The sequence below is a fragment of the Prionailurus viverrinus genome, unplaced genomic scaffold (assembly GCF_022837055.1).
Source record: "Prionailurus viverrinus isolate Anna unplaced genomic scaffold, UM_Priviv_1.0 scaffold_49, whole genome shotgun sequence".
Taxonomy (NCBI): Eukaryota; Metazoa; Chordata; class Mammalia; order Carnivora; family Felidae; genus Prionailurus; species Prionailurus viverrinus.
Window position 1 is genome coordinate 3,016,379 of NW_025927612.1, and position 10,344 is coordinate 3,026,722.

The 10,344-nt window shown below is 61.8% G+C and overlaps 1 protein-coding gene across 7 annotated transcripts in view; it reads right to left on the reverse strand.

Annotated features, from left to right (window-relative positions):
* LOC125159348 (uncharacterized protein FLJ40521-like) overlaps window positions 1-10,112 on the reverse strand; it is a 30,785-nt gene extending 20,673 nt beyond the window's left edge. For 5 of the 7 annotated variants that reach the window (XM_047847636.1, XM_047847633.1, XM_047847632.1 and 2 more), the window contains exon 1: window positions 9,791-10,112. In XM_047847636.1, the coding sequence (XP_047703592.1) occupies window positions 9,791-9,947 (157 nt within the window). In that variant the 5' untranslated portion in view covers window positions 9,948-10,112. Of the gene's footprint in view, window positions 1-9,786 lie in introns of all 7 variants that reach the window. The other 2 variants (XM_047847635.1, XM_047847634.1) reach the window with 1 other exon arrangement.
* Window positions 10,113-10,344: the final 232 nt, after the last annotated feature.

Consider the following 10,344-nt stretch of genomic DNA (forward strand, 5'->3'; position numbering starts at 1 on the left):
TTCATGCCTAACCCTTCAGGAACTTGACTTGGACTTATACTTACGTCTGCTTTATTTGGAGAAACCTAGAGGAAAACACTGAATGTGTGGAGCGGGTATTTGCCCTGTTTTGCCGTGTGCACGCCCTGACTGCCCTGACGGCTGGCACAACTGGGAACAGGACTCAAAGCACCACTGTTGGCTCCGTACCTCACACAGGTCTCCCCTTCCTGCGGGGAATGTGGGTACCCTCCTGGGTTAGGGAGACGGTGACCGGGCCCTCACTAAAGAGGACGGGGGGGGGGGGGCGCGCTGCAAGAGGGAGCCATCACTCTCTGGGCTCATTGCAGCGGGAGCACTCAGGGGCCCCAGATGCAAGTCTCAACAGGAAGACTCATCCCTTACAGATCCCAGCGGGGGAAGGGGCACCCTGCACCTACCAGGAGGAACCCCCACCCCTGCAAGTTAACCAGGCAGAAAGTGTCATCTCAAGTCTTGATTCTGTCCAAAGTTTCTTCCAGAACGACCCCTGCCAACTTACTGCTTCTCCACACAGCAGAACCCTTGTTTGTTGGGCTTGTCCACAGTTTTGCTTCCTTGTCCCAAGTCACAGTTCTCTTACTCCCAGATAAACCCTTTTTCGCTGGTAAAATAACTTATTTTAAAGGTTAACGTTAGTGTATTAAAGCAGGGGTTTTTGTTTTGGGTTAAAGACTGTTCTAAAAGGATTATAAAACTCTAAGTAAAAGGATTCCTATAGTTCAGATGCGTCCTGTCTTACACGAAAGTGTTTAACTAGAATGTTCGTTTGAATGCGAACTGGCAAGAAGTGAACGCCACCCCCTGTCCCATGCAGGCGTACTTTGCACAAGGTTCTGCTTGAAATCAGCTAGACGGCGGGTGACGCCTAAGAATGTATGCAATGGGGTCAAAGTGGGCATCTCTGGTCCTTCCAAAGGGTGTGCAGAGAGTCACAGGTGGTCCCGTTCAGCATCCTGACACCTGTGGGCACCGCTCTGCCAGGCCATCGTCACCTGGTGGGGCCAGGCTTCCTACTTGTCACGCCTGGGGACCCGGTCTGGCTGTTTGGTTAGGCTTGGAACTCTGGGCTTCTGACATGAGAGAGCGCAGGGCATGGGGGGGGGGGGGGCGTTACTCTCAGACGTTATAGCGAGCGCCAGGGGAGTTACTCTCAGATGTTAGAGCAGGCGCCGGGCTGGGGGGGGGGGTTACCCTCAGATGTTAGCGCGAGAGAGCGCCAGGTGGTGGTGGGGGGTTTACTCCTCCGATCTCTCAGATGTTAGAGCGAGCACCAGGTTGGGGGGAATTACTCTCAGATGCTAGAGCGAGCAGTGGGGGGGGGGTTACTCTCAGATGTTAGAGCAAACGCCAGGGTGGGGGGGGGGTTACACACATTACAGCGAGCGCCGGGCTGGGGGGGTGTGTTACTCTCAGACGTTAGAGCGAGTGCCAGGGAGTTACTCTCAGATGTTAGAGTGAGCACCGGGTTGGGGGGGGGGGGGTTACTCTCAGATGTTAGAGCGAGCGCCGGGTTGGGGGGGGGATTAAAGACGTTACAGTGAGCGCTGGGCTGGGGGGGGGTTATTCACAGATGTTAGAGCAAGTGCCAGGGAGTTACTCTCAGATGTTAGAGCGAGCACCGGGTTGGGGGGCGGTTACTCTCAGATGTTAGAGTGAGCGCCGGGTTGGGGGGGGGCGGTTACTCTCAGATGTTAGAGCGAGCGCTGGGGGAGTTACTCTCAGATGTTAGAGCGAGCACCGGGCTGGGGGGGGGGGTTACAGACGTTACAGCGAGCGCCGGGCTGGGGGGGGTTACTCTCAGATGTTAAAGCGAGCGCCGGTTTGGGGGGGTTACTCTCAGATGTTAGAGCAAACGCCAGGGTGGGGGGGGTTACACACATTACAGTGAGCGCCGGGCTGGGGGGTGTGTTACTCTCAGACGTTAGAGCGAGTGCCAGGGAGTTACTCTCAGATGTTAGAGTGAGCACCGGGTTGGGGGGGGGTTATTCTCAGAGGTTAGAGTGAGCGCCGGTGGAGTTACTCTCAGATGTTAGAGCACCAGGTTGGGGGAGGTTACTCTCAGATGTTAGAGCCAGGGCCCGGTTGGGGGGGGGAGGGGTTATTCACAGACATTAGAGGGAGCGCAGGCTGGGGTGGGGGGAGGGTTACTCTCAGATGTTAGAGCAAGCGCCGGGTTGGGGGTGTTACTCTCAGACATTAGAGCAAGTGCAGGGCTGGGGGGGGGTAACTCTCAGACGTTAGAGTGAGCACGGGGTTGGGGGGGGCGGTTTCAGACGTTACAGAGAGCACCGGGCTGGGGGGGGGTTACTCTCAGATGTTAGAGCGAGCACCGGGCTGGGGGGGGGGCGGTTACAGACGTTACAGCGAGCACCGGGCTGGGGGGGGGGGGTTACTTTCAGATGTTAGAGCGAGCACCGGGTTGGGGGGCGGTTACTCTCAGATGTTAGAGCGAGCACCGGGGGAGTTACTCTCAGATGTTAGAGCGAGCACCGGGCTGGGGGGGGGGGGTTACAGACGTTACAGCGAGCGCCGGGCTGGGGGGGGGTTACTCTCAGATGTTAAAGCGAGCGCCGGTTTGGGGGGGTTACTCTCAGATGTTAGAGCAAACGCCAGGGTGGGGGGGGGGTTACACACATTACAGCGAGCGCCGGGCTGAGGGGGTGTGTTACTCTCAGACGTTAGAGCGAGTGCCAGGGAGTTACTCTCAGATGTTAGAGTGAGCACCGGGTTGGGGGGGGGGTTACTCTCAGATGTTAGAGCGAGCGCCGGGTTGGGGGGGGGATTAAAGACGTTACAGTGAGGGCTGGGGGGGGGTTATTCACAGATGTTAGAGCAAGTGCCAGGGAGTTACTCTCAGATGTTAGAGCGAGCACCGGGCTGGGGGGGGGGGGATTACTCTCAGATGTTAGACTGAGTGCAGGGCTGGGGGTGTTACTCTCAGACTTTAGAGCGAGTGCTGGGTGGAGGGCGGTTACTCTCAGACGTTAGAGCGAGCGCCAGGGAGGTACTCTCAGATGTTAGAACGAGTGCAGGGCGGGGGGGGGGATTAAAGACTTTACAGCGAGCGCTGGGCTGGGGGGGGCGGTTATTCACAGATGTTAGAGCAAGTGCCAGGCTGGGGGGGGTTATTCACAGATGTTAGACTGAATGCAGGGCTGGGGGGGGTTACTCTCAGATGTTAGAGCAGGCGCCGGGCTGGGGGGGGGTTACCCTCAGATGTTAGACTGAGTGCAGGGCTGGGGGCGGTTATTCACAGATGTTAGACTGAGTGCAGGGCTGGGGGGGGTTACTCACAGATGTTAGAGTGAGTGCAGGGCTGGGGGGGGTTACTCTCAGATGTTAGAGTGAGTGCAGGGCTGGGGGGGGTTACCCTCAGATGTTAGCGCGAGAGAGTGCCAGGTGGTGGTGGGGGGTTTACTCTCAGATGTTAGAGCAAGCACCGGGTTGGGGGGGGGTTACTCTCAGAGGTTAGAGTGAGCGCCGGTGGAGTTACTCTCAGACATTAGAGCGAGCGCCGGTTTGGGGGGGTTACTCTCAGATGTTAGAGCACCAGGTTGGGGGAGGTTACTCTCAGATGTTAGAGCGAGGGCTTGGTTGGGGGGGAGGGGTTATTCACAGACATTAGAGGGAGCACCGGGCTGGGGGGGGGGAGGGTTACTCTCAGACGTTAGAGCAAGCGCTGGGTTGCGGGTGTTACTCTCAGACATTAGAGCAAGTGCAGGGCTGGGGGGGGTAACTCTCAGACGTTAGAGTGAGCACGGGGTTGGGGGGGGGGTTACTCTCAGAGCTTAGAGTGAGCGCCGGGGGAGTTACTCTCAGACATTAGAGCAAGCGCCGGGGAGTTACTCTCAGATATTAGAGCGAGCGCCGGGGAATTACTCTCAGATGTTAGAGTGAGCACTGGTCTGGGGGGCAGTTACTCTCAGATGTTAGAGTGAGCGCCAGGCTGGGGGGGGGGGCGGTTACAGACATTACAGGGAGCGCCGGGCTGGGGGGGGGGGTTACTCTCAGATGTTAGAGCGAGCGCTGGGGGAGTTACTCTCAGACATTAGAGCGAGCGCCGGGCTGGGGGGGGTTACCCTCAGATGTTAGAGCGAGCGCTGGGGGAGTTACTCTCAGACATTAGAGTGTCGGGGAGTTACTCTCAGATGTTAGAGCGAGCACCGGGTTGGGGGGGCAGTTACTCTCAGATGTTAGAGCGAGCGCCAGATTTGGGGGGGGGTTCTCTCAGATGTTAGAGTGAGCACCAGGTTGCGGGGGATTACTCTCAGATGCTAGAGCAAACACCAGGGTGGGGGGGGGATAACACACATTACAGCGAGCGCCGGGCTGGGGGGTGTGTTACTTTCAGACGTTAGAGCGAGTGCCAGGGAGTTACTCTCAAATGTTAGAGTGAGCACCGGGTTGGGGGGGGGGTTACTCTCAGATGTTAGAGCGAGCGCCGGGTTGGGGGTGGGGTTACTCTCAGATGTTAGAGTGAGCACCGGGCTGGGGGGGCAGTTACTCTCAGATGTTAGAGCGAGCGCTGGGTTCGGGGGAGGGGGGGGTTACTCTCAGATGTTAGAGCGAGCGCCGGGTTGGGGGGGGGGTTACTCTCAGATGTTAGAGCGAGCGCCGGGCTGGGGGTGCTGTTACTCTCAGATGTTAGAGTGAGCGCCGGGCTGGGGGGGGCAGTTACTCTCAGATGTTAGAGCGAGCGCCGGGTTCGTGGGGGGGTTACTCTCAAAGCGAGCGCCGGGTTCGGGGGGGGGTTACTCTCAGAGCGAGCCCCGGGTTTGGCGGGGGGGGGGTTACTCTCAGATGTTAGAGTGAGCACCGGGCTGGGGGGGGCGGTTACTCTCAGATGTTAGAGTGAGCGCCGGGTTGGGGGGGGGGTTACTCTCAGATGTTAGAGCGAGCGCCGGGTTCGGGGGGGGGTTACTCTCAGATGTTAGAGCGAGCGCCGGGTTCGGGGGGGGGTTACTCTCAGATGTTAGAGCAAGCGCCGGGTTCGGGGGGGGTTACTCTCAGATGTTAGAGCGAGCGCCGGGTTCGGGGGTGGGGTTACTCTCAGATGTTAGAGTGAGCACCGGGCTGGGGGGGGCGGTCACTCTCAGATGTTAGAATGAGCACCGGGCTGGGGGGGCAGTTACTCTCAGATGTTAGAGCGAGCGCCGGGTTGGGGGGGGGTTACCCTCAGATGTTAGAGTGAGCGCCGGGTTCGGGGGGGGGGGTTACTCTCAGATGTTAGAGCCAGCACCGGGCTGGGGGGGGGGCGGTTACAGACGTTACAGCGAGTGCCGGGCTGGGGGGGGGGTTACTCTCAGATGTTAGAGCGAGTGCCGGGGGAGTTACTCTCAGATGTTAGAGTGAGCACCGGGTTGGGGAGGGGTTACTCTCAGATGTTAGAGCCAGCACCGGGCTGGGGGGGGGGGTTACAGACGTTACAGCGAGTGCCGGGCTGGGGGGGGGGGTTACTCTCAGATGTTAGAGCCAGCACCGGGCTGGGGGGGGGTTACAGACGTTACAGCGAGCGCCGGGCTGGGGGGGGGGGTTACTCTCAGATGTTAGAGCCAGCACCGGGCGGGGGGGGGGGGCGGTTACAGACGTTACAGCGAGTGCCGGGCTGGGGGGGGGTTACTCTCAGATGTTAGAGCGAGCACCGGGTTGGGGGGGGTTACTCTCAGATGTTAGAGCGAGCACCGGGCTGGGGGGGGGGGTTACAGACGTTACAGCGAGCGCCGGGCTGGGGGGGGGGTTACTCTCAGATGTTAGAGCCAGCACCGGGCTGGCGGGGGGGCGGTTACAGACGTTACAGCGAGTGCCGGGCTGGGGGTGGGGGGGTTACTCTCAGATGTTAGAGCGAGCGCCGGGGGAGTTATTCTCAGATGTTAGAGCGAGCACCGGGTTGGGGGGGGTTATTCTCAGATGTTAGAGCGAGTGCCGGGTTCGGGGGGGGGTTACTCTCAGATGTTAGAGTGAGCACCTGGTTGGGGGGGGTTACTCTCAGATGTTAGAGCCAGCACCGGGCTGGGGGGGGTTACCCTCAGATGTTAGAGTGAGCGCCGGGTTCGGGGGGGGGGTTACTCTCAGATGTTAGAGCCAGCACCGGGCGGGGGGGGGGGCGGTTACAGACGTTACAGCGAGTGCCGGGCTGGGGGGGGGGGTTACTCTCAGATGTTAGAGCGAGCACCGGGTTGGGGGGGGTTACTCTCAGATGTTAGAGCGAGCACCGGGCTGGGGGGGGGGGTTACAGACGTTACAGCGAGCGCCGGGCTGGGGGGGGGGTTACTCTCAGATGTTAGAGCCAGCACCGGGCTGGGGGGGGGGCAGTTACAGACGTTACAGCGAGTGCCGGGCTGGGGGGGGGTTACTCTCAGATGTTAGAGCGAGCACCGGGTTGGGGGGGGTTACTCTCAGATGTTAGAGCGAGCACCGGGCTGGGGGGGGGGTTACAGACGTTACAGCGAGCGCCGGGCTGGGGGGGGGGTTACTCTCAGATGTTAGAGCGAGTGCCGGGGGAGTTACTCTCAGATGTTAGAGTGAGCACCGGGTTGGGGAGGGGTTACTCTCAGATGTTAGAGCCAGCACCGGGCTGGGGGGGGGGGTTACAGACGTTACAGCGAGTGCCGGGCTGGGGGGGGGGGTTACTCTCAGATGTTAGAGCCAGCACCGGGCTGGGGGGGGGTTACAGACGTTACAGCGAGCGCCGGGCTGGGGGGGGGGGTTACTCTCAGATGTTAGAGCCAGCACCGGGCGGGGGGGGGGGGCGGTTACAGACGTTACAGCGAGTGCCGGGCTGGGGGGGGGTTACTCTCAGATGTTAGAGCGAGCACCGGGTTGGGGGGGGTTACTCTCAGATGTTAGAGCGAGCACCGGGCTGGGGGGGGGGGTTACAGACGTTACAGCGAGCGCCGGGCTGGGGGGGGGGTTACTCTCAGATGTTAGAGCCAGCACCGGGCTGGCGGGGGGGCGGTTACAGACGTTACAGCGAGTGCCGGGCTGGGGGTGGGGGGGTTACTCTCAGATGTTAGAGCGAGCGCCGGGGGAGTTATTCTCAGATGTTAGAGCGAGCACCGGGTTGGGGGGGGTTATTCTCAGATGTTAGAGCGAGTGCCGGGTTCGGGGGGGGGTTACTCTCAGATGTTAGAGTGAGCACCTGGTTGGGGGGGGTTACTCTCAGATGTTAGAGCCAGCACCGGGCTGGGGGGGGTTACCCTCAGATGTTAGAGTGAGCGCCGGGTTCGGGGGGGGGGTTACTCTCAGATGTTAGAGCCAGCACCGGGCGGGGGGGGGGCGGTTACAGACGTTACAGCGAGTGCCGGGCTGGGGGGGGGGTTACTCTCAGATGTTAGAGCGAGCACCGGGTTGGGGGGGGTTACTCTCAGATGTTAGAGCGAGCACCGGGCTGGGGGGGGGGGTTACAGACGTTACAGCGAGCGCCGGGCTGGGGGGGGGGGTTACTCTCAGATGTTAGAGCCAGCACCGGGCTGGGGGGGGGGGCGGTTACAGACGTTACAGCGAGTGCCGGGCTGGGGGGGGGTTACTCTCAGATGTTAGAGCGAGCACCGGGTTGGGGGGGGTTACTCTCAGATGTTAGAGCGAGCACCGGGCTGGGGGGGGGGTTACAGACGTTACAGCGAGCGCCGGGCTGGGGGGGGGGTTACTCTCAGATGTTAGAGCCAGCACCGGGCTGGGGGGGGGGGCGGTTACAGACGTTACAGCGAGTGCCGGGCTGGGGGTGGGGGGGTTACTCTCAGATGTTAGAGCGAGCGCCGGGGGAGTTATTCTCAGATGTTAGAGCGAGCACCGGGTTGGGGGGGGTTATTCTCAGATGTTAGAGCGAGTGCCGGGTTCGGGGGGGGGTTACTCTCAGATGTTAGAGTGAGCACCTGGTTGGGGGGGGGTTACTCTCAGATGTTAGAGCCAGCACCGGGTTGGGGGGGGTTACCCTCAGATGTTAGAGTGAGCGCCGGGTTCGGGGGGGGGGGGTTACTCTCAGATGTTAGAGCCAGCACCGGGCGGGGGGGGGGGCGGTTACAGACGTTACAGCGAGTGCCGGGCTGGGGGGGGGGTTACTCTCAGATGTTAGAGTGAGCACCGGGTTGGGGGGGGTTACTCTCAGATGTTAGAGCGAGCACCGGGCTGGGGGGGGGGTGTTACAGACGTTACAGCGAGCGCCGGGCTGGGGGGGGGGTTACTCTCAGATGTTAGAGCAAGCACCGGGCTGGGGGGGGGGGTTACAGACGTTACAGCGAGCGCCGGGCTGGGGGGGGGGTTACTCTCAGATGTTAGAGCCAGCACCGGGCTGGGGGGGGGGCAGTTACAGACGTTACAGCGAGTGCCGGGCTGGGGGTGGGGGGGTTACTCTCAGATGTTAGAGCGAGCACCGGGTTGGGGGGGGGTTATTCTCAGATGTTAGAGCGAGTGCCGGGTTCGGGGGGGGGGGGTTACTCTCAGATGTTAGAGTGAGCACCTGGTTGGGGGGGGTTACTCTCAGATGTTAGAGCGAGCACCGGGTTGGGGGGGGGTTACTCTCAGATGTTAGAGCGAGCACCGGGCTGGGGGGGGTTACTCTCAGATGTTAGAGTGAGCGCCGGGCTCGGGGGTGGGGGTTACTCTCAGATGTTAGAGCGAGCGCCGGGGGAGTTACTTTCAGACATTAGAGCGAGCGCCGGGTTGGGGGGGCGGTTACTCTCAGACGGAAGGATCTGGGGGACAGCTTAAGCCCATGCAACTTTGACCCGCCTGTTTCGACAGTTACGCAGGACAGACTGTTACGGATCTGCTGAAACCCCAAAAGAGAAGTGGGGTGCACCCCGCGCAGCAAACCCGCCGTCCTCCCCAAAAAGGAATCCAACACACCGGCCGGTGACTGCGGCACAGCCTGCTCCCACTGCCACTCTGGGGAAAGTGCTCTGCGCCACCAGACGAGGCAGCTGAGGAGCGAAGGCACGTCGGTGTCAAAACCAAGGCCGTTCCCCCCAGGGTACCTGCGGCCAGCAGGAAACAAGCAACGAACGCACGGAGCTTCCTGTGAGCCGAGACTGCGCCACGCGCTGCCACGCTGGCAGGTGTGGGTGGGCTCCCGCGCCCGCGCGTGTCAGGCGCCATGAGGCCTGAGCCCCGGACCCTGCGCCAGGGTCCCGAATGACGGCCCGTGTCCCCAGTCGTGCCCGTGAACCGGCAGCCCTGGCGTGGCCCGCACCTTCCCTGGGCCGGGCCTGATTCGGGTCGGGAATAGCGCATCTGGGCTTCGAGTCCCTAAAGACACCTCTGGGGAGTTCAACGTGCCCTGTGGGGCCCTGGCTCCAGGGACCTGCCACCGCCCGCGTCCTGGACCCGCATCGTGCTGCCCAGGGTCCCAGTAGACTCTGGGAAGCAGACCCCAGCCTCCCACACCACCCCAGACCCTCCATTCCAGCCCATCCCCCCCTAAGGCCCCACCGGCCCTCCCACGGCGCCCCCACAGCCGGTTCGAGCCCCGACCCCAGCTAAAGACCCCGGCTACCCCCCCCCCCAACCTTCACTCCTCCCAACTGAGGATCCTGGGCCTCCCTCTGTCCCTCCCGCGGCGCCCCTGGATTGTCCGTTCCTGCCCGCCCCTACTTAAGGGCCGCCGGCGCCAGCTCCCCCGCCCCTCCCCCTGCTCACTGGTCCCTCCTAGCTGGTGCCCCACCCCCACCACAACCCCGGGCGTCTCCCCAGCCAACCCAGTTCTTGGCCTGCCCCCAGTCGCCCCCTTCCCGATCACCCCTGCAGGTTGCACTAAAGTCCTGGTCCTACCTACCGCCGCTCTCGGGCGCGGCCCGCCCGCTCCCATTGCGTCCCGCCGCTCGGTCCTCAGCCTCGGCTCCCCGACTGAGTCTACGGCGCGGAGCGGCCCTCGAGCCCTCCCTTGGGCCTTCGGATTCTTCCGTCAGTTTTCGGCCCCCATCGCTCGACATCGGCTCAGCTTCGGCTCTTTCCGCTCAGTCTCCGCCCTTTCCAGCCTCCCTCGTCGCTGCCCGCCGCCACTCGGCTGTCCCCGTCGATGATCGGCACCGCGCACGGCTTCGGCCCTGTTCCCCATCCCGCGGTCTTTCGGTCGCGCGCCCATTCTTGGTCTTGACCCACGGACGCCCCTCTCTTTCAGTGCGGGGGGGGGGGGGGGATCTGCGCAGGCGCTCTGCGGTTTCTCCCATCTGGGGTGAATTCTCACATTCTCGGAAGATGCTGTCTCAGGAAACCACACCATCATGCTCTCAAGCGAGGGGTCAGGGCAGAGGGGTAGGGGTGATACCACGAACAGCAAGGGTCAGATAGGGAAGGGGTTGGGTTTAGGCTATAAGCTTTAGGCTTAGG